Source organism: Myxine glutinosa, chromosome 11 (assembly GCF_964187855.1).
Source record: "Myxine glutinosa chromosome 11, kmMyxGlut1.1, whole genome shotgun sequence".
NCBI lineage: Eukaryota > Metazoa > Chordata > Myxini > Myxiniformes > Myxinidae > Myxine > Myxine glutinosa.
In genome coordinates this window covers 124,050,281-124,075,280 of record NC_136271.1, presented here as the reverse complement: position 1 = coordinate 124,075,280, position 25,000 = coordinate 124,050,281, and the positions used below count along the sequence as shown (strand labels likewise).

At 48.1% G+C, this 25,000-nt stretch overlaps 1 protein-coding gene across 1 annotated transcript in view; it reads right to left on the bottom strand.

Annotated features, from left to right (window-relative positions):
* The window catches only part of LOC137436891 (ATP-dependent RNA helicase TDRD9), a 504,026-nt gene that overhangs the window by 436,114 nt on the left and 42,912 nt on the right, over positions 1–25,000 (bottom strand). Inside the window, 3 exon segments of the mRNA XM_078787098.1 lie at positions 1,262–1,342; positions 1,548–1,670; positions 4,696–4,917. Of these exon segments, the coding sequence (XP_078643224.1) occupies positions 1,262–1,342; positions 1,548–1,670; positions 4,696–4,917 (426 nt within the window).

The following is a 25,000-nucleotide window of genomic DNA, read 5'->3' as shown; positions in this document are numbered from 1 at the left end:
CAAGATCTGGCTCTTCCGTAAACAGTTCCAAATGACAAACACTGAGGTACGTGGAATTCGAGATCTCACTCTCTTTTCCATTCTTGTGTACATGAAGGTGTGGACAACAGCTTCCCAATCCATCGAAGCACCGCTGAACGATTGGGAATTGATGAAGACGCTCATTCGATATTCGGCAATAAGATCTCTGATGCTACTACGAAGAAGCTAGCTGCGCACCTATGGTACCTTTCGTTAGAGGCAGTGGGTCTTGCATTTTTGGATGAGGATTTCGACGGAAATGAAGTGCAACATGGTCAAAGCGTTGGACGAGGAAGCCCTTGACAGGCCACCAAGACGTCCTCGTATTTTGGAAGCTACATTTCTCAACGATAGCAAGGGACTAGTACAATTGGTCACGAAGAACACCCGTGGATTCTTCTCAAAACTTCAATTGTCAAAAGACTTCCTACTCTACCATCCCAGTCCGTGGACGTCAAACCCTGACTATGTGCAATCTCGGGCTCTGGTCTCCAAACTTGCGGTGGTGAACGACAGAGCCGAACGGGCTGTGGCTCTGGTACAGGAGCTGAATGGAAAGTTGACATTGAAAGAGGAACAGTTCCAGTTCCTCGTCCAAGTTGTCACTGAGCACAGAAAGAGACACCCAGCTCCGAATAAATCAGCATTGATGAAGATGTGAAGGAAGTATAAGCGTATGAGCATCGATATTCGTATTATTTGCGTTTTTCCAAAGTTCTACATTTGTTACTTTGCCATTTTTTGAAAGTATTACCTCGTGAAATTATTTTTTACATTTTTACAATAAATATTATGTTCGTGCAATTTGCATTTTTTCAATGTCCTAATTACATTATGGTATTTGGTTAAAATATTATTATACGACGGCGAAGCTTACTTGGTTGTTAGGGACGGCGGCATCCTCCCAACACTAAAAGGGGTAACGTCTAATGGAATACTAGGATGCTCTTAAGCAAGAAAAACCCGAAATCATGAAATAAAGGAAAATGGTTATTTGGTTTATTTCCAAGAAATAGAAAGTGATGTGAACAAACGGACATTATTTAAAGTTGAATGGGCGACCTCCAAATGATGGCTAATCAGGACCAAATTTCTTCCACTCAGTTTTTACACTAAGTGGAATAATATTACGAGGTGAGACTGAAAAAATCCATCTTTAAATTTCCGCCCACTATTACTAGTGACACCCTATTATATATGGAACATTGATATTCACAGCTTGCAGAGTGGGTAACATTACTTTTACAGATCTGGAGTTCGACCGAAGCAGTTTCTTCACAAGCAACATCAAAAAGTCGGTTTCTTTATCACGCTCATGAACCTGCAATGAGAAGGAAAACATCCACACAAAGATGGAGAGAAAGTAAAGCATTAATAATTTTTCATTCTGTAGCAGATGCTCTGTATTGGGAGCTATCCAAAAGCTGCAAATAACAAATGCATTCACAGCTTCTCATGAGTTTGGATGAGACTTGTCATTCAGGTTTTATTCCAAGACTGTTATCATGCAGCACAAGCTCAAACACCTCATCAATGAAGATGTGCGTGAATGTTGAGAGAGACTTGGTGCTGATAAGCTTGCGCAAGAGGATTCCCGTAGTCATATAAGTGAGGCGGGTGTCATCCGAAGTCTTTTGGTCCAGTCCAACCTGAATTCAAAGATTGTTTTCATTTCTCTTGACAAGTCCAACATAAAGAAACAAAAACCAACAGTGATCAATAAATAGGTCCCTAATTTAAGGAGTACATGTTATTTTAACATAACAGCAACCATTTATTTCTTCAAAAAAGTGAGACACAAAGTATTTCAGCCTTCACTGGAGTCCACCACAATCGCTTCAGACAGACAGCGAGCTAAGCTTCAGAGTAGACAGCAATGCACAGAAATCTACCCAATGGAGGTGGTGCACTTGATAGATTGTTTGGGGTTGTATAAAATGTTTTATAGTTTTTCAGCAGTGTTGACACAAATATCATGAGAAAAAAACAAAACAGGATTGATACAAATTCAATGCAAATAGCCCAGTCGGTTTCAGCAGCACCCTAAATAATAATAATAATAATAATAATAAAGGAGTCTTATATAGCCCCATCAAGCAGAGTAAACTACCCTCATGGCGCTTTACATTATCATGCGAACGCACACACACCGCACACACATACACAAACACAGACACACCTTCACTCTTGCCCTATTCCTCTCCCTCCCCATTCAAAACCCACAGATGTGTACTCCCCTTCCTCCTCCCCTCCCTCCCCCGCACATGTACACAGACATACTCTCGATCTCTGTCCCACCTCAAACCAAAGGGAAAACAGGACTTAGACTTTGAAAGACTTGTGAAACAGATAGGTTTTGAGGGAGGTTTTAAAGGCAGGAAGAGAGTCAACATGTCGAACAGAGGAAGGCAAGTCATTCCAGAGCAGAGGTGCAGCAAAGGAAAAGGATTTCTCGCCAAACGACTTGGTGCTGGTGCGCGGCGGCTCTAAGGTCATAGAGTCGTCGCTTGAACGAAGCCGTCGCCGAGGTTCATAGAGAGTGAGCAAATCGGAGAGATAGTGAGGTCCCGTTCCACACAATGATTTATAACATAGTGTGCAAATTTTGTATTGCACACGAGCAGAGACAGGCAGCCAGTGTAAAGATTCAAGAAGCGGAGTAACATGGTCAGACTTCTTCGCCTTACAGACAAGACGAGCAGCAGAGTTTTGAACCTTTTGTAACTTATCCAAGAGAAACTGAGGGCAGCCAGCATACAAAGAATTACAATAGTCTAGCCTTGAGAGGACAAGGGCACAGACCAGAGTTAGAGCAGCTTGAGGAGTAAGAAAGTGGCGAATGGATGCGATCTTTCGCAGCTGAAAGTATGCTGATTTGCAAGTTTGAAGTACTTGCTTGGAAAATGTCATGTTAGTCGAAAACCACACCAAGGTTCTTGGCCGACGAAACAAAGCTTACATCGGTTTCACCAACATGAATAGTGGTAGGAAGTGAACATTGTAGAGGACATCTGTGCGATCTTACAATCATAGACTCTGTTTTAGCATCGTTCAGCTGAAGCTTGTTTTGGGCCATCCACGCCTTCACGTCGGCAATAAATCACATCATAACAGCATGTACAGCCAAACAAACATGTTGTTGTTGTTGTTGTTGTTGTTGCAAAATGTTGCAAAATGTTGCAAAACAAAGTAAGGAGGGAGAATTGCTCTGCAAGACGTGTCCCTACCAAGTTTCAGTTCAGTGTCAGTTAACACATCCCTATATTTGGCATATGTATAATGCCACATTCGATGCCGAAAATAATAAAAGCAAATGTACGTACATTCAAATTACACCGCCCCCATGCCAAATAAATAACATCCTCCAGTGCGGCACATAGACACGGTATTGGGATGAAGAGGTGTACAATTATAATTGATTGACTAATTGCGTAATTAAAATCATTAAATGATAATCATAAAATAATTTCTTAATCAATTGGCTAATAGTATACCTCAACCACCAATGTTTCATCCGAAGCTGGAACTTTTTTGAAAATTAATTAAATGTCATTAATCAAAAAAAATAATTAATCAATAGATGATAAATTAATTGATTAATCAATAAATCAAAAATATCCTTTATAGCCACATCACTTGGTCATTGTTGTGTTCAAATATCAGCTTCCTAACTCAAAAGGTGCCTGAGATGTTGCCCAGATGAGAAAGCAAATAAATGAGGACTTCATTTATCGATAATAATTAAGGAAGCAATCAATTAATTAATGAAAATACTAAAAATACCCCTTTTGCCAAAGTACTTGCTCACGATTGTGCTGAAATTTCAGCTTCCAAGCTCAAAGGATGGCTGAGATATCGTCTGGACAAACAAACAAACAAACAAACAAACAAGAAAGAAAACAAACAGGAAAGCGGGGTGAAAACCAAGTACTCCCTTTCAGCACGCGTCAACGCCAGGCAAAGAAGTCATGCAGCGCCTGGAGATGGAATAGGAAAGGAGTGGTGAACAATAACCCAATGCACATCTATGAAGCAAAAACATGCGCACGGCTTATGTGCATATATCATACATCGTGGTTATATACCTGCGATCATTCCAATTGCACTGGGCCATGGACTAACACCCAGGCCTAAGGCCTACCAATCTGTGCTGCCTCATGGAATGGTGGTAGATGATTTTAATTGGGGTGGAGTCAGGCCAGCTGTCCAGCCAATGGGTGTAAAGCAGTGGGTGGAGTCAGAGCACATCAAATTTGACATGTAAAATATGTGATATTTTCTAAGTTCAAAAAGGACAGGACTCCGTGAAAACATTGGCAAACGCCCCCAAACTCAAATTCGTTGTGACTTATCATACTAAAGCAATGTACCAGGTTTCAGTTGAATATGTTGAAGAGTATGGGAAAAAGTCTAGAAAACCACAAGTGGGATGGACAGACAGACAAGACGGACAGATAACCTGAGAGCAAACCTATATTCCCCTCTGGGTAAGGGACTAAAAAGTGGAGAAAATAAGTATGTGCAGAAAGACAAGGAAGACGAAGCAAGATGGCAACAGTAAACAAAACAAAACAAATAGCTTGGACAGGAAATACCATCACCAAACATTGGCAAACTATCAGAAATATAAAGCAGAAAACATGCATTGATAAAACCAATGCACACAAACCCTACCTGGTATCCGATAACAGATCCCAGTGGCCATCCCCTCTCATGGCTGACCCACAAAGCAATGCTTCGAGCAGCAAGGCGCCGAGGCTGGGTGACGACAATATTGCACACCTCACCTCGTGCCACGTACTGGTCCAAGACGTACTGTGGGATTTGCGTGGACTTCCCACTTCCGGTCAGGCCTTGCACTATTACAACTGGATTTGATCCGATAACATCGAGAATCTGCAAAAAACAAACATTTTTTTTGGACTGTACACAAAGCAAATTTATGAACCACGATTCCTAAATACTGGGAAAAAAAATTACAGGATGAACTCCAATGCTACTCGCATGGGTGAAACTGCAGAAGTTTAAAAAACAAGACGAAAAGTCTAACAGCGGCGTAGTCAGGCTTGTAAAATATTATAAACCACAAACACACATGATTAGCTTTTTAAATAGTCGGTAATGCTGTCCATAACATTAAACAAAGAAATTTGGAGGAATCCAGACATCCATGAGGTAAGTTTTACTTACAGAACTGAGCGAAGATCTACTGTTATATATATACCCCACAAGGGTTGGAGGAGTGCTCATTTACCAAGCAGCTAGCTAGCGCTTGCCAAGACAGACGTTCCTTAAGGGTTTTGAATGGAGTGCTTGCACGAATGCTTTACCCACTTGGCGATATCACCACAAGAAACTTGGTAAATGAACACACACCCAATGTTCTTGAGACCCAATCATGGAGAGACTGTAATCTATTTACCCCAAAGAGGAATGACCTTTCCTGCCGCTCTCTAAGTGAGCGGGTGTTTATGCCGTAATGACATCATATACACTACCGGTCAAAAGTTTTAGAACACCTCAATTTTTCCAGTTTTTATTGAAATTTACGCAGTTTAATGTCTCAATGTATTCTGAAATTAAGCATAGACCAAATAAACAATTGGAGATAAAAAAAGAAATCATGGAATCATTTTATTTAACAAAACTTAATTTACATTTTTGACTCAGCAAAGTAGCCACCTTTTGCAGATATAAACGCCGAACACACTCGTGGCATTCTTTCTACAATGGAAATCAAATATTGTTCGGGAAGTTCTTCCCAACACTGTTGCAGAAGTTCCCACAAATGTGTTGCACTTGTAGGTTGCTTTACTTTCACCCTTCTGTCCAGTTCATCCCAAACCTGCTCGATGGGGTTTAAGTCTGGAGACTGTGCTGGCCATTCCATGATTTGAAGCCTACCGTCTTGTTCTTTTCCTCAAAGGTAGTTTTGACATAGCCTGGAGGTGTGTTTAGTGTCATTATCCTGCTGGAGGATGAACCCCTGACCAACTAGGCGTATACTAGAGGGTATTGCATGGCGCTGCAAAATGCTGTGGTAGCCCTTTTGGTTCAGGGTGCCAGTCACTCTGTGCAAGTCGCTGACACTGGATCCAGCAAAAGAGCCCCAGACCATCACGTATCCCCCTCCATGTTTGACAGTTGATGTCACACACTGAGGAACCATCCTTTCGCCAACTCGACGGCGTACAAAAACCCTGCGTGATGAACCAAAGATTTCAAATTTTGCTTCATCAGTCCATTAGACCTTCTTCCAGTCTTCAGTCGTCCACTGGCGGTGCTTCATAGCCCAGGCAAGCCTCTTTTTTATTTTGGCATCTTAGCAATGGCTTTCTTACTGCCACTCGACCTGTCAAACCTGCAGCTCGAAGTCTTCTCTTCACAGTTGAAACTGAGACTTGCTTACTTCGACCAGTGTTAAGCTGTGCTTGAAGCTGTTGTCCTGTGAGCGGCCTATCACGCAAGCTGTTGACTCTCAGAAACTTGTCTACTGATTCTGTTGTGGCTTTGGGTCTGCCAGACCTCTTCTTGTCAGTTTCCTCCAGTTTACAATATACTACTTCCTGCAGTGCAATATTGTCCAAATAATGCTTCAGAGGGTGTAATAACAGTCTGTTCCAATACTGCTTTTATCCAGACAGGAGGTTTGTAATCAAGTAATCAGCAGAGGTTGGGACACCTGTAGGAATTATTGTTTGCATCAACTTCCAAGGCTTAATTCACTTACTTTGCTGCAGAACAGCTGGTAGTTGTTAACCCATTACTTGTTCCCTGAAGAAGGCCTTTTTTTTACAATATAACTGCAATTTACATTATTTGTTCACGGTTTTTTTAACCTAAACTTTTTTTTTTAACCTTGAGCAGTTTACTGCTTACCTTTGTACCATTTCAAGTTATTCACTGGACTTGAATTGCTTAAATTTCAATAAAAACTGGAAAAATTGAGGTGTTCTAAAACTTTTGACCGGGAGTGCGTGCATGTATGTATGTATGTATGTACGTACACACACGTACACACACACACACACACACACACACACACACACACACACACACACACACACACACACACACACACACACACACACACACGGTTTTTAGAAACTTCACTTTGTAAAATAATAATTCTTGTAAATATCCCCCTGTGTAAAGGTTGCACCCGAGTTAGGCCATGTACAACACGTAGGACACCATAGGAACCTTCTGTAGTTATTTCATTAGTATGTGTTTCAGGTAAGGATATGTTTCCAATAGTTTGACTCTGCGTTGTATTAATCGAATAACTTAGGCCCCTTCAATTATCCCCAATCCCTCTCTCTCTCCAAAGTGCCAGTAGCCGAAGTGCAGCGTTCGCTGCCTTGGAGCTAACGCTCGACCCAAGCCGCCGCCAGCAGCGTCGCTCCCTTTTGGTTTGTTCCTGCCCGCCGCCATTACACACGCGGTCAGAGTGGGGGAAAAAGGGAGGAGCGGCCAGGAACACAGGCGTGGCCCCATCAACGCGTCACGAGGGGAGGTACTGATGAACCCTCGCGGCCAATCCGGGCCGAGGCATGTTCACCGGTAGACGGAGCAAAGCGGACGCGGCTTGATACGCGAGGCTTCCAATAAAAGCGTGAACGCGAAGCCTTTTTACGGAGATGAACGAGAGAGCAGATGCGGGGGAGATCGGCAGATGCGAGAGACAGCGCAGAGGCGGCGAATATCAGAACATTGCGCGGAGGATCGTTTGGGACGATCGTTTTCGATACAAACTGCCGTCGTTTTGAGAGCGTTCGGCACGTTGTACGTACGCAAATTCCAGCCCCTCGCACTTGTAAGGTCCGGTTGCGCGTCAAGCTGCCAGCCGTTCTTCACCCGTGGACCCGGAGCCTGGACCATCCCATCGCCTGGACCTTCCTCCCCTACCAGCTACTATTCCGTGTGAATCTGTTTGTATTGTCATGGGCGTGTTATATAAGAGTGTATAAGGTTGCCCTATGTCCTTTTATTTCTTCTTCTTGTATATTCCCTTCTTTCGTTTCCTCTTTTAGATAGTTAATAAACCATATTTGTTCTTCCTTCACCCTTCTTATTCTTTGGTTCCTCTCATCCGGTCGCTTTAGTCTTTTCCCCATTGAGTACCTGTGGCACAATATAGGAACCGCTATAATCGGGTTTAGACTGCCGCTAATGGCTCGAGCTTTGGATTGCTAAACCGCTCGGCAATCTTCCATCTTGTCCGTAGCTCGGGCAGAAGTATCGTCCTGCTTTGCGGAGAGGTTGGCGAAGGTATCTGGGACTCCATTGACAAGTCACCCTGGTCAACCTCAACCCCGCAAAGGAGCGCGATACCTTCTCGGACTCGGATGGCCAGTGTAATGGACGAGGGGATTAAACCCCCCTCGGTAAGGGGAGTGCCTCGATTCGAGATCCGCAACAATTGGTGTCGGGGAGGGGGATTGAAGCCCGAACCAAATTTTAATCCATCGAAAAAATTTGGTCAAAATTAAATTACGAGCGGCCGAAATTTTATTATAATATCCAAATTATAATCGTGCCATGGATGATCAAGGCAGTCGGATGCCGGTGGGGGAGATAGAGGAAGGGGTAGAGTCGACCCAGGACCACAGGGAGGAGATGGGGGAGATGCAGGAGGAAAGCAAAGAGGGTGCGGTAGCGGGGGTTGCAGGTGCACAAGATGGCGGCGCCTCACACGTGGTCGCGGCAGCCGAGCCCGAGATGCCAGGGTACATGCAAGCCTTCATGCGCAATGCATGAAAGCACTAAGGGAAATAAAAAACGAAACCCGGGAAACGAAAGAAATGATGATGGGGAAAGACAGACCGCAGGTCAAGCGGGATAAAGCACATTGGTACGCGACGAGGTAACGCGACTTGAGAAGCGAGTTGGAGCAAAGCACAGCCAGGTGGACCGGGATAGAAATCGCGACACGGGGTGTGAAAAACCCGACGGCCGCCGAATTGGACAGGGCAAATTCATGTGCAGCGGCGGAAAAAGAAATTAGAATTGGAAAAGAAACCGAACAAATAGTTGTGGAAATTGGAATTGGAGAGACCGCAGATGTAGAAAAGCACTCGCGGGGTGAAGAAATGGGTAATGTGCAAAGTCTGTATTCACATCATGATGCCGTACTTGCTAATCCTTATAAAGATTTGCAGGTGTTGGAGCGAGGAGGAAGCGCCCAGGTGAGTCGGGCTGTATATTGTACGGGGAGGTTTTGCAGGAGAGTTTGCCGCAAAAAGAATTTTCGCACGCTTGGGATCGCGAAAACACCCGGGCGTTTGTGGGAGGTCCGTGGTGCGCTGTGTGATTGGCAATGGCGCGCGTGTGCGAACGGCGCCGAAGCGCGAGGGTGATACCGAGTGCGAGAGCGAACGCACGTCGGTGTATGAGTGATGAATGCGATACAGAGTGTGGAAGTGGGAGTGATTGTGACCAGGAGAGTGAGATGGATGGAGAGAGTGTGCGAGAACGCACACCTGAGTTGGTTGTGGCGCGTGTGCGGGAGGGCACATCGGAGCGCTTGAGTGGGTATGTGCAGAGGTACACACCCGTGAGTGTTACGGAGTACGTAACGGAGGAGAGGTGTAGAACGGAGTGTGTGATGATAGAGTGTGCTTGGAGAATGGCTGTGCGAGAAGGTGCGCGAGAGGAGTGGTGCGTAACAGAGTGCGTAAGAAAGGGGTATGCACGAGCGAGTGCTGTGACAATGTGTGGGATGTACGAGCGGCGTTGGAGCGCCGGGTTTGGAGAGTGTAAAAGAGGTCGTGTATGCGTGCGAGCATGTAAGGAAAGCATCGACGTTAAACGGGACAGCGTTCAGACCGACGTTTAGCCGACGCGAGCTCCCGGTCCGTGCTGGGCTTTGTGTACTGCCGGAACCGGCGAGGGTCGTAATCACGGCGGTTCAAAAGAACCGCCGTGCGCGAACCAACAACAAAAGAACCAACAAGTCAGTTCGTCAAATGTCTGCCCTGCTAGAGCTGCCCTGATCAACTGTAAGTGCTGTTATTGTGAAGTGGAAACATCGAGGAGCAACAACAGCTCAGCCGTGAAGTGGTAGCCCACACAAGCTCACAGAACAGGACTGCCGAGTGCTGCAGCGCATAGCGTGTAAAAATCGTCTGTCCTCGGTTGCAACACTCACTACCAAGTTCCAAACTGCCTCTGGAAGCAAAGTCACCACAACAACTGTTCGACGGGAGCTTCATGAAATGGGTTTCCATGGCAGAGCAGCGGCACACAATCCTAAGATCACCATGCGCAATGCCAAGCGTCGGCTGGAGTGGTGTAAAGCTCACCACCATTGGACTCTGGAACAGTGGAAACGCATTCTCTGGAATGATGAATCACGCTTCACTATCTGGCAGTCCGACGGACGAATCTGGGTTTGGCGGATGCCAGGAGAACGCTACCTGCCCGAATGCATAGTGACGACTCAAGTTTGGTGAAGCAGGAATAATGGTCTGGGGCTGTTTTTCATGGTTCGGGATAGGCCCCTTGGTTCCAGTGAAGGGAAATCTTAACTCTACAGCATACAATGACATTGGAGACGATTGTGTGCTTCCAACTTTGTGGAAAGCCTTCCCAGAAGAGTGGAGGCTGTTATAACAGCAAAGGGGGCCAAAAAGGGAAATAAACACTAATGCCCATTATTCTGAAATGAGATGTTCGACGAGCACATACGGGTGTGATGTTCATGTGTCCACATACTTTTGGCCATCTAGTGTATAAAAACCACCTTTAGAGGCCATTTTTTCCCGGCAAGCGGGGGTTGGCCTTTTTCGGGAACTGTGGTTGTTGTTGTTTTTCGGTCCCCTTTTTTGAAGCAATGTTTTACGGCCGGATGCCCTTCCTGACGCCAACCCTTTTTGCCGCCTTTAACGACAAGCAGGGAATTACCAGTGAACTGGTACTCAATTTGCCGACCTCGGAAGGATGACAGGCTGAGTCAACCCCCCTGGCGTTAATTCAGCGATTGACCGGGATTCGAACCCAGGATCCTAGGATCCTAAGCCGGCACCCTAGCCGCTAGCCCAACACCAGGGATACAAGATATACCAGGGAAGTAGTGTATAGATATATATATATATATTGTTACGGCCCGCGGATAAGAATGTTGGTTTGCCGAGCGGATGGCCCCGCGGTCGTACAGTTACCCCGATTAACCCGATCCCCGAACGTTGGCCAGATCGCGCCACGGATATTCAATAGGGAAAAGACTAAGGCGACACGGATGTGAAGAAGAAGAAGACAAAAAGATTGGAAATACGAATATAATTTATTTGCTCTTTACAAGCTCAAAAAAACCAAGGAGAAGGAAAGATAAGAAAATAATTTACAGAAGATATTAGAGACACAGTGAAAATACTAGCTTATCTAACAGGCTTAACTTATTCCCAGGGACAAGACAAAAGACAGACTACAAACACACTTACACGAGGGATGATGATAGGAATGGCAGGAGGTGGATGGCTGGAGGGAGAGGGAGGTCCAACGGGTCCTGCAGCACGATCGGCGCGTTGGGCAGCCGCCGTTCCTTCGCAGCCCTGCTCCAAAACGTCCGTCCAGGCCCCAAGCTGCTGTGGCTGCAGTTTCGGTGGCTCAAGCTGCTGTTGATGCAGCCGCGGTGGTTCAAGCTGCTCTCTTTAGGGATCCCTTACTCAACTATCTTTTCGGTGATCTCTTCGCCGCAACTCTGGTCATGGACCTCTCTTGTCATGGACCTCTCTACGCAACTCCTTCTCGGTGATCTCCTCGCCGCCACTCTTGTCATGGACCTCTTTACGCAACTACTTGACCACTCTTGCGCGTGCGCTTTTATAACGCCTCCGGCGAATCAAGCCGCCGGCCTCCCGGACACGCCCATCGGTGAGCTCCTTCGGCCCTGATTGGTGGGCACAGCCCTCTGGCTCCGCCCTTGATGACGACGGGCGGGCACGCCTTTCTTCCCCAACCTTGCCTCGTGGCCAATGGTGGTTGAAGAAAACCGCCCAAAATGCAGTTGGCCATTGAAATGAAAGGGGATCTACTCTTATTTCACTTGGTGCAATGGAGTATTTAAATTAATGGGAGACAGCCTTACCCTAACACACATAATAAGGATATAAGCTACTGAACAAGGGTATTATAGTGTCCTTCAATGTATGCTTAATGGATTTAACTACCGGAACGCCCTTTGACCTTTAGACAACAGACTGGAGGCAGGAAGGCGATATTTTACAACAATTTACTATACAATAAAAATACAATAAAAAAAACACAATCCTCATATCCGCAACACTGCACCCTCCTCCTCTTAGGCACATCCCGGGCCTACAACTTTAATTTAGTGTGACACGTAGGTGAAGTTCCCTCTACTTTTAACCTGACCCTGAGTGCGACAGTTTTAAAACATAAATAAATATGTCCCGCTGCTCCATTGCACCCTACCTAACAGACTCACGCCCACAGCTAACCGAATTCCGGAATGGTTTTCAAACTATACACTGACGGTGGGGAGCATTATTTACAATGACGTTACTTTATTTACAAAACTAACCCAGGACCTGTGATTGTTCTTTCTGGGGGGGGAGAGACAGTCTGCTCTGCATCAATGCACCATGAAAGCACCCATAAACGCACCAATACACCCTCAAGCACCAATCGGTGCACAGTCATCAGTGTTCAATGCATAAAAATAAACCAACAACCCCTAACCCTGCAGGTGGTCTCTTGCTCTTCGGCTCCCTCTGCTGGCTATTACTGTCTTCCTGGTGTTGTCATCTTCCTTTGCTGGCGGCCTATTTGCAATAAAAAATGCACCCAATGTGTCCATGTCTATTTATTTACGGCCCACAGGGGCCGACTATGTATGGTTCACCTGTGGGGCATCGGTGCCCTGTGGCCAAGGTCCGCCAGCAAGATTTCGGGCCCTCATGGCCGGTTCCAGCAGAGGGGCAATGCCCCAACCCATGGGGTCCATAAGTGGTGCTCGGCCACAGACGTGTGGTCCATAAGGTGGTGCATCGATGCAGACAGCTGTGGTTGCGAGAGGTTCGGGCGCACAATGGCCGACTCACGCTCGCCACCCCTCGGCGCCCAATGGCGCACAGGTCCTCATGTGGGAGACAAAAGGGGATAAAGACAGATGAGCAAGGGGTAAGGTCACAAGGGTACACATCAATAAGGCAATGCAAGGTGAAGTGCGTACGGAGAGCGAAGTGAGAAAGCCCGTCCCTACCGTACGTCACCCCCCCTGTCACCTACACTACCCTTGCCCTTACCCCATATTTACAACAATCTACACATTTACAAATTCGTCGCTACTGTCACGTCTTCCCCATATTTCCCCTATTCCAAATTCGTCTCCACAATCCCTCCAGCCAATATTTGCCATCACCCAATTCATCATCAATCCTCATAAGGAGGAAGAGATGGAACACAAAGCACAATGTCACACCCACGTCATGATGCTTCTCACAATCCAAACATTTGCATAAAAAAAAAAAAAAAAAAAAACATGGCATGGTGTGGAGTTACGTCACCTCAGGTGAGTGGATGCAGATGGTGCGAGGAGATCTTCATCCTAACTACTTGCTAAATGACTTAAACACACTTTACACTACCCGGGGTCTTTCTCTGCCAAACCATTGGCAATCTTACTCTATGTGGTTTTAAAAACCAAATTCCCATTGACCAAACTGGTGCTTCTCAATTTGGGGTCTCACTCCCCCGATTCATCTCCCGGTGCCCTTGCACAATTTCTGGGCTGGGGCGTGTAGCTCTCCCAGCAGGTCTACCCACCTGCACACCTCCACCACTGTAGTTGCCACCCGAGCTTACCTAGCTCCTCACCCTAACCTATCTAACTGGGGAAGGCCCCTCCTGGCTCTGTCACCCCACTCGGTGCCCTCTGGCACTGGGCTACCCGGGTCCGTCTTCCGGATCCTCGGGCCCCATCCACAACAACGACAGGCTCCCAGAGCCCACCTGCGGCCTCACCTGGCCGACATCCTCACAGTGGTGGAGTGCCCAAACCAACTACACACACTAACAGGCTACACGCCCAGCCATTTCCACAACACTAATGCACCCATCCAAATACCATTCTTTCACCCGCACCACAGATGCCAATATCCAACCAAATTTACCTGTACCCTCTACCTAACACTTACACTACCCGCCCCGGGTATTCGTGATGGGGGTCCATCCTTCCCCCATTCACACCTTCGCACCATCTACTCCACTCCATAGTTTCCATCATACTCACTCCACGACCATCCATTCCAATACTCCATATATTCCACACTCCATGTATTCCACACAACCATTCTCCATTCACCTGTAGTTGCACACCTGTGCAATCATACCTGGTGCCACCTGCACCCTCCTTCCTTCCTGGACCATTTGGTCATCACAATACACATCACTATCACTCACTCAAACACTGCTCCACCCACCTGTCCAGTTGCACACCTGTGCAATCACACCTGTTCCTTACACACTTTTCACAATACACTTCTGAATGCACTTCCAACACTCACACGGCGTCATCTAAACTACCTGTTGCCCTGCTAACTTAGTGCTCCCCGTCTTCCCTTTAAACTAAGCACATACCACGTCATTATCATCCACTCTAATCTACCTGCGTCCCCACAACAGGTATCATTGTCACTACCTAATCCTACCGTTACCTAAGGTCATCTTCTAGGTCCCTACACATTATCCAAACCCGCCCGGGCTAGTTTTCACTGCCAACCCCATAACCTAGTGCTCCTTTGCCCCCTCTGTGAGAGATGGTAAAGTTGCCATCCCACCACATCGGGCATCTTCCACTACCAATTTTGCTCTCCAAATTCCAACCAATCAAAAATTTTCCAATTACTGCCAATTCTATTCACTTTTCTAAATTTCGGATCAAAACACTATCAGTATCATCATCATCATCACAGTCCGCTATATCCTAGCCTCGGTGCGTCATGACATCATTAAACTCGGCTTCGCAAAGCCGAGCAATGAATTCAGGTGGTTTGGTCGCCTGCAGGTTGAATCCGTCCGGCTTTCGGCTCAAGGGAGGTGGTTTGGTCGGGCCGAGATTCCACGCACCATCTCGGCGCGGCACCTTGCAGTCCCGGGCCCGATGGCTCAATCTCCCTCGGTCGGAACCCCGTCCCCGCCAGGGGGCACCGTTCCGCTTCCTCCCACTCGCCCTTGAACCGGACCGGTCGCCTCGCCCGACAAGGCCCGGACTCGACCGTGCAGGGCGGGGCCAAGCCCGTATCGGCAACGACGCTTCGAAGAGAAGCGACGCAGCATCGATCCGCGCCGGGCCTTGCATCCAACAAAGCGCACCGCGCCCCGAGTGCTCGCATCGGCTATCCGTCGCTCTAACCGCTAACCCGGTTACCGTCGATGCTTCACCTGCATGCTCACACGCATACGCTACCCCTTTCACCCTCACCGAGCTTGGTGCTCCAACGCCGTCCGTACATTCCACCAACGCACTCCATGTTACACACCACACCTCTCGCGCACACTCACCGTTCGCACACTCTTAACACACCTCGCGCACCGTCTTGCGCACTCTCCCCCGGTACGTACTCCGTACCACTCACCATGGGCGTGCACTCTGGCATCCACCCACTAACGCGCTCACATGGGCTCTCCCACACCCGCGCCATGACCAACTCAGGTGTGCTTCCTCGCACACCCTCAACCATTCCAAGCGTGCCTTCTCGCACCCGCTCCACCACCAACTCACTCTCCGGGTCACTCTCACCCTCGCACGTACACTCCGTATCGCTCTCACTCGCTGTGTCACACTCCGTACACCCTGACGTGCATTCTCGCTCGCACTCGGTCTCACTCCCACACTTTATAACACGCTCACTCTTTGACGCACACTTTTTCCTCACACGCGTGCCATTTTTACTCACACGGGACCCTTCACCAACGCCCGGGTGCCATATCGATCCCAATCGCGCGACAATTCTCTTCGCGCCAAACCCCCTCTTACAAAATCTCCCGGCACCACATGCAGCCCGTCTCACCTTCGGGGTTCTTCTTCCTCCCTGCACCAAAACCTGCAAATCTTTATTGGTGTTATTAAGCACAGCATCGTGATGTGAGCAGGGACTTTGCACATTTTCCATTTCTCCATGCAATTCCCGGGCTACCTCCGTCATCTCTTCAATTTTAATTCCCAGCACTTCTTTTTCTTTATTCACCTCAACGACCGCTGGCTTTAATAAAATTCCCTCTTCTACCTCAGCGGTCGCCGGCTTTTCCAAACCCCGGGTCGCGATCTCTACACCCATCATTTTACCCGCGCTTTCCTCCACTTCACTCAACCAGCGCTTCTCGACCCGCGTTACCTCCTCGTGCACCCGTGGGACCCTCTCGCCCAACCTGCGGTCTCTGTCCCTCTGCTCCATTTCCTCCCTATCGGCCCTCATTCCGTTTATTATTCTGTTTTCCATTTTTTGCATGAGGGCCTCCATTTGTAGCAAAAGGTTCGAATCCCACAATACTACGGTCACGGGCGCCGTCGCCGTAGCCATGTGCGAGGCGCCATTTTGCGCGCCCGTAACCTCGTGTGCGAGAGTGCCATTTTGAGCGCCTGATACCTCCTCAACCACATTGCCAATGTTCTCCTCCTCTCTTTCCTCCACATACATTTCCCCGAGGTCCTGGGTCGATTCTACCCCGTCAATCTCTCCCACCGACATCCCGGCGAATGACCAGCCATGGCGCGATTTCAAAATTCGGGTTTTGTCTTTGAAACAATTTCAGCAGCTTGTAATTTTGAGCGCGTTAAGCGCGCTTATGGTCCGTTCCCGCTCCCGACACCAATTGTTACGGCCCGCGGATAAGAATGTTGGTTTGCCGAGCAGATGGCCCCGCGGTCGTACAGTTACCCCGATTAACCCGATCCCCGAACGTTGGCCAGATCGCGCCACAGATATTCAATAGGGAAAAGACTAAGGCGACACGGATGTGAAGAAGGAGAAGACAAAAAGATTGGAAATACGAATATAATTTATTTGCTATTTACAAGCTCAAAAAAACCAAGGAGAAGGAAAGATAAGAAAATAATTTACAGAAGATATTAGAGACACAGTGAAAATACTAGCTTATCTAACAGGCTTAACTTATTCCCAGGGACAAGACAAAAGACAGACTACGAACACACTTACACGGGGAATGATGATAGGAATGGCAGGAGATGGATGGCTGGAGGGAGAGGAAGGTCCAACGGGTCCTGCAGCACGATCGGCACGTTGGGCAGCCGCCGTTCCTTCGCGGCCCTGCTCCAAAACGTCCGTCCAGGCCCCAAGCTGCTGTGGCTGCAGTTTCGGTGGCTCAAGCTGCTGTTGATGCAGCCGCGGTGGCTCAAGCTGCTCTCTTTAGGGATCCCTTACTCAACTATCTTTTCGGTGATCTCTTCGCCGCAACTCTGGTCACGGACCTCTCTTGTCATGGACCTCTTTCCGCAACTACTTGACCACTCTTGCGCGTGCGCTTTTATAACGCCTCCGGCGAATCAAGCCGCCGGCCTCCCGGACACGCCCATCGGTGAGCTCCTTCGGCCCTGATTGGTGGGCACAGCCCTCTGGCTCCGCCCTTGATGACGACGGGCGGGCACGCCTTTCTTCCCCAACCTTGCCTCGTGGCCAATGGTGGTTGAAGAAAACCGCCCAAAATGCAGTTGGCCATTGAAATGAAATGAAAGGGGATCTACTCTTATTTCACTTGGTGCAATGGAGTATTTAAATTAATGGGAGACACAGCCTTACCCTAACACACATAATAAGGATATAAGCTACTGAACAAGGGTATTATAGTGTCCTTCAATGTATGCTTTATGGAATTAACTACCGGAACGCCCTTTGACCTTTATACAACAGACTGGAGGCAGGAAGGCGATATTTTACAACAATTTACTATACAATAAAAACACAATAAAAAAAACACAATCCTCATATCCGCAACAATATATCTATATATATATATATATATATATATATATATATATATATATATATATATATATATATATATATATCTATATCTATATCTATATATATATATATATATATATATATATATATATATATATATATATATATATATATATATGTATATATATATATTGTTACGGGTCGCGGACAAGATGTTACTTTGGGCCGAGCGGATGGTCAACCGCGACCGTTACAGGATCCCCGATTAGCCCGACTCCCCCAACGTTGACCAATCGCGCCACAGGTATTCAATCGGGAAACCTCTAAAGCGACCGAATGTAAAGAGGAAGAGAGAAGAAGACAGAGTACGGAGGAATAACAGGATTTATTATACACACAAGCAAAAAGAAGGAGCGATCAAAGTTATTTACAAGCAATGGATGGAAGAAGCAGTCACACAGTGAATCGTTAGCTTATACTATTCAATTTTCTTTAAAAAACCCCAGGACAACATTCAAGACAGACGACGTTCACACTTACACGGGGGATATTGCAGGCAGGTATGGCTTGAGGATTGGATGGTTGTTTTGGGAGGCAATTGAGGGTCCAGCGTGGATTGCTGCCTGGTGCGTCCTTTTCGTGGCCTGCGGCCCCTTAGCTGCCCCCTTAGCTGCAGCGCAGCTGGTCGCACGATGGCTCGCACACACCTGCTCGTTCAGGCGTCTTCCTTCTCCCCAGCAACAATGAGCGACAGCAAGCAAGAGGACGGGGTCAGAGCAAGAGAGTGGAGTGCGTCCCGCGGCGGCTTATATTGGTTTCTCACCGAACCTTCGCACACTTTCTCGGGGGTTCCCGCTCTGCCCTCTCTTAGCCAAACCCCTTGTTCTGGGTTGGATGAGCGGGGCCGACTTACTCCTCCCCCCTATGACGAGGGGGGCGACCCGTCTTCTCTAGCCACTCCCCTTGTTCGTAATGGCCGCAAATGGCGAAAACCGGTCAGCAGCTGCAGGTAAGGCGCCGTCACGTTGCACAGCAGTTCAGTACTGCAATAAACGGTTGCTGTCAAAGCTTAAGTGGGGGAATCCCTGGCACTTGAGCTGCCATGGATCATCGGAGGGGCCTACGCTTTATTTCGTTTGATGCAATGCAAAGTCAATCTAGTGGGAAACACATATTTAGCCTACATAGAATAAGGAAATAAACTATTTAAAAAGATATATCGTGGCCTGTGTGTAAGTTTCATGGAATTAACTAGGAGGACGGCTGCGACCATTATTTACATTACGAGGGTGTTACACACAACAAAACCATACTTTTCACATTCGTTACACTTTCTCCAAAATTGTTACACTTCTCATAACCGTTACACTTCTCAAATTCGTTACAATATATATATATATATATATATATATACATTGTTGTGGATTTGAGAATTGTTGTAAAATATCACCCTGTGTAAGTGTCATGATTGTTGTAAATACCTCCTTTAAGAACCAAGATCAATGGTCGTCCCCTTAGTTAATTCACCGCATATACCTAGCCAATTTTAGAACCTCTAAATAGTTATTCCCTTATTCTATGTTAGTTAAAGGCTGTGTCTTCCATTAGTTGACACTCCATTGCACCAAATCAAATAAGAATAGCTCCCCTTCAATAATTACATTTCCCAGCCAAACTCTCCATCTCTGGGTAAAGCAGTTTCACAAGCGTGGGGTGCGCGCCCTCTCATTTCGCTGCTATAGTGAATATGTGCTCCGTGCTCTGTTTGAACAGGAGGGGCGGGGTCACCGGGAAGAGGCAAGCCCAGGGCGCGCCACGAAGGGCGGGGCTGTTCGGCCCCCATGCCCAAATAAGGAAACAAGCCCGTGGCATTGCCATATAATGTCACGAAACAGAGCACGGGGGAGGGCGGTACCGAAACCGACGAGGGCGTGTCACTCGCGCACGTGGTTGCAGAGGCACAAAATGGCGGCGCTGCGGCAGCCGAGCCCACGGCACTGGTGAAATCAGACCTCTTCGTGGCGCAGATGGGGTATATGGCAAAAATCCAGCAGAGAAATGGGACAAATGATGGAAAGAAATAGTAAGCAATTGGGGGACCGAATGAGGGACGAAGCAAGGGCTGACGGTGAAAAAATGGAAAACAGAATGAGGGAGCGATTAGAAAATCAAATCGGGGGGTTAAAAAAGGACATGGGAAATCGAATCTGGGGCTAGAAGCCAAATTTGAGGGTTTAGACAATAAATTTGAGGGTTTAAACAACAAATTTGAGGGGTTAGACAATAAATTTGAGGGTTTAGACAACAAATTTGAGGGGTTAGACAATAAATTTGAGGGGATAGACAACAGGTTGGAAGGGCTAGCAGGTAAATTGGGGGGCCAACTGAATGACGTGGGTAACCAAATCGGGGAAATGAAAGAGGGGTTAACGGGGTTGGAAAATAGAATGGCTGCCCAGGAGAATCAGATGGAAGGGGTGAAGAATGGGTTAACGGGGTTAGAAAACACAATGGAAGGCAAATTGAGGGAAATAGGGGAGCAATCTGCCCAGGAAATTAAACAGATCGGAGATCAGATATAGGAGGTGAAAATCGGTTTGGAAACTAAATTGGATGCCCAGAGGAATGATTTGGAACAGATGGGGGCAGCATCTACCAAAGAGATGGGAGAAATGGGGGAGGAGATCAGACGAGGTGTGAGCGAGGAGGTCTCGGGGGTACGCGAGGAGGTAAAGCGAGGTGAGGAGCGTATGGAGAAAGTGGTGAGGAATAATACGGCTAGGTTACAGGGGGGCATAAAAGATCTGACGAGCGGAGTAGAGCAGCTAACGGTGGGACAAAAGGAGTTCGTGGATCAAGTGGAGAAGAACACTGCGATAATCGGGGGGTTGAAGGCGACGCAGGAGATAAAGAACGAACTCATAGCGACAAAGAGGGAATGTCGGATGGTACATGAGGGGTTGACAAAGATGTTGGACGAGGTAACAGAAGTAATGGAGACGAAAGAACGAGAGGTGAGGACGCACATAGACACAACTAAGGTGACATTAGAGGAAGAAATTGAGGGAGCGCACCGGGAAATGAAAGAGGTGAAGAAAAAATTAGAGGATGTGGAAGAGGGGGTGAGTGAAATTAAGAAGAGACGGCGGGAGACTAAGAGGGAGATAAAGGAGGAAGTCATGGAATATGTGCAAGGTCTGTGCTCAAATCGTGATGATGTGCTCACTAACCAAATAAAGAGTTTGCAGGTGGCGGAAGAGGAGCGACGACAAGGTGCCGAGGTGAGCGGCGATATACTCGGAAATGTATATGATGTGAGGGGAGGTTGTCGGCTTGGGTGTTGGTGTAGACCCGGGTGTTCGTGAGAGGCCGCTGGTAAGGTGTGCGACAGGTACAGAGTGTGAAGGAGGAGGTGTGCGAGGATGTCTGACTATGGGGTGTGTGAGGAAAAGTGCGCGCCGAGGAGTGAGTGTGCTGTCGAGAGTGAGTTGGTCGTAGCGCGTGTGCGGGGGGCACATGGAAGCGCGTGATGGGGGGGTGTTACAGGGGATGTAATGAAAGAGTGCACACTTGCGGTGAGTGTTACGGAGGACGTAACGGGAGAGTGTGCGCAAGAGGATGCGCGAGAAAGGTGTGTAACCGAGGAGTGCATGCTTACAGAGTGCGCTTTCAAGAGTAAGGGTGAATGCGCGACCGAGTGTGGTGGTGAGAGTAGTGCGAGTGACACGGAGCACGAGTTGGTTGTAGCAGGTGAGAGAAAATGTACACCTGGAATGGAAGGATGCACACCTGGAATGGCCGAGCGCGTATGGGAATTCACACTGGAGTTAGTAGTGAAGCACGTGATTGGGTGTGCAAGTGAGTGCACACCCGTCGTTGTCACAGAGGATGTGACCGAGGAATGGGCGCGAAGAGGTGTGTTGATGAGGTGTGCAAACGGCGAGTGTGTGCCAAGGTGTGCGGTGGTCAGGTGTGTGACGAAGTCTATGAGTGTACCTGGGGGGTGTGTCAGAGAAGGTGCAATGACAAAGAGTATGGAAACAGCTGGATGTGTGAGCAAGGAGCGGAACGCGGGGTGTGAGCATGCAAGTGGAGCATCGACGCTGAACGGGATAGCGGTTAGATCGACTTTTTGCCTAAGCAAGCCCTCGGTTCGTGCCGGGGTTTGCGTACCGCGGGAACCAACAGGGATCGTAACCACGGTGGTTTTGAAAGAACCACCATACGCGATCCACGCCGCGCCGCGCTCTGAACGGTCGCGTCCGTGCTCCGCTAGGCGTAGCGGGCGGGCCGGAAGGAAGGGTCGGCACGGCGACCCCTTGTGGTTGAGACGTCCCGGCAGGGCGAGATCGGGCCATCGAACGGCTCCGTGCCAAGATGGTGCGTGGAATCTTGGCCCGAGTAAACCTTCCCTGCACCGAATGCCGGATGGACCCAACCGCCGGCAACAAAACACCCGCATTCATAGCTCGACTTGGCGAAGCCAAGTTCTGAGCATGTAAAGACGCACCGAGGCTCCAGTTAAAGGACATTTGGTAGGGATAGAGAATTTGTGGATGGGAAAAAAATTGATAGCGAGACATGCCCGATGTGGTGGGATGGCAACTTTGCCATCTCTCACAAAAAACGGGGGGGCAAAGGAGCAATAGTTTTATGGGGTTGGCAGTGAAAACTAGCCCGGGAGGGTTAGGATAAAATGTATAGGGACCGAGAAATGACCATAGGTAACGGTAAGGTTAAGTAGCAACATTGGACGGGTAGTGGGGACATAGAGAGGGTAGTTGGATTATAATGACGAGGGAGCGCAATAATGTAAGGGGCGACTGGGAAGCGCGAGTTTCAGAGGGGAGTAGTTAGATCAGTTGATGCCGAGTGTTTGAGGATCGAACAGAGGTGTATTGTGAAAAGTGTATGGGTGAGTAGTGGTGATTGTGTGTTGTGTTGACCAAATGGTCCAGGGAGGAAGGAGGGTGCAGGAAGCACCAGTAGGAGTGATTGCACAGGTGTGCAACTACAGGTGTATGGAGAATGGTTGTGTGGAATACATGGAGTATGGAATATATGGAGTATGGAATATATGGGGTGGAGTGAGTATGGTGGAAACTGTGGAGTGGAGTGGAGTGTGCGAAGGTGTGAATGGGGGAAGAGTGGACCCCTATCACGAATACCCGGGGAAGGTAGTGTAAGAGTTAGGTAGAGGGTACAGGTAAATTGTGGTTGGATATTGGCATCTGTGGTGCATGGTGGAAGAATGGTGTTTGGATGGGTGCATTAGTGACGTGGAAATGGCTGGGCGTGTGGCCTGTTAGTATGTGTAGTTGAATGGGCACTCCACCACTGTGAGGATGTCGGCCAGGTGAGGCCGCAGGTGGGCTCTGGCAGCCGTTAGAGTTGTGGATGGGGCCCGAGGATCTGGACGGACCCGGGTAACCCAGTGCCAGAGGGCGCCGAGTGGGGAGAGCGCCAGAGGGCCTTCCCCAGTTAGATAGGTAGGGTGAGGAGCAGGAAAGCTCGGAGGCAACTACAGTGGTGGAGGTGTGCAGGTGGGTAGACCTGCTGGGAGAGCTACACGACTCAGCCCGGAAATTGTGCAAAGGCACAGGGAGTTGAATCGGGGGAGTGAGACCCCAAATTGATGAAGCACCACAGTTTGGTCAATGGGAATTTGGTTCTTAAAACCGCATAAAGTAAGATGGCCAATGGATTGGCAGGGAAAGACCCCGGGTAGTGTAAAGTGTGTTAATGTCATTTAGAAGATAGTTAGGATTGGAATCTCCTCGCACCATCTACATCCACTCACCTGAGGTGACGTACCTCCACACCATGCCACGTTTTGATTCTTTTCTGTGCAAATGTTTGGAATGTGAGACGCATCATGACGTGGGTGTGACATTGTCTGATGTTCCATCTCTCCCTCCTTATGAGGATTGATGATGAATTGGTGATGGCAAATTTAGACAATGGGATTGTGGTGACGAATTTGGTATAGGGGAAATATGGGGAAGACGAGACAGTAGTGACGAATTTGTAAATGGGTAGGTTTTTTGTAAATATGGGGAGGGGCAAGGGGGGGGGGGTAGTGTAGGTTACATGTGGGGGGCGTACGGTAGGGACGAGCTTTTCTCCGCTCAGTCTCCAGACGCACCTCATTCTGCATTGCCTTGTTTGATGTGTACCCTTGTGACCTTACCCCTCGCTCACCTGTTTTCTGTTCCCCTGACTCCCACCCGAGGACTGTGCTCTCTGGGCACCGAGGGGAGCATGCGGGAGTCCGCCATGGTGTGCCAGAACTCCCGCAACCAGGATGCATTGCATTGATGCACCACTTATGGACCGCCGTTTTGCGGCCAAGCACCACTTTATGGACCCCACGTTTTAGGGCCTGGCACCTCTGCTGGAGCCGGCCACGATGGCCCAGGTAATCTCACTTGCGGCCCAGGGTAAAGGTGGCACCTATGCCAAACAGGTGGACCACCCTTAGTTGGTCCCTGAGGCCCGAAATAAAAAGTGGACGCGTTGGTGCCCTCTTATTTCCAAATAGGCCGCAAGTAGAGAAAACGTCAGGAAGAACATCGGCCCAGCAGAGAAGAGGAAGACCACCACCAGTTGTTGTTTTGTGTGTTATTATGATGAACTGGTGACTGTTGCACCGAATGGTGCTTTTGGTGATTGGTGCTTTGGTGTATTGGTGCTGGTGCGTCGATGCAATGCATGCTGTCTCCTCCCCCCCCAACAGGAATTTTTTTGTTTCCCCAAAATAAAAATCACAGGTCTTGGGTTGCGTTTTGTAAATAGTCAAATAATGTCAATGTAAATAATGCTCCCCCACCGTTCATGTTTAGTTTGAAAAGAATTCCGCAATTCGGTTAGCTGTGGGTGTGAAACTGTTAGATAGGGTGCAATGCAGCAGAGGGACATACTTATCTGTGTTTTAAAATTGTCGCACTCAGGGTCAGGTTAAATGTAGAGGGAACACCTGCGTGCCACACTAGAGTTAAAGTTTTATAGGCCCGAGGAGGTGTCTAGGAGGATGA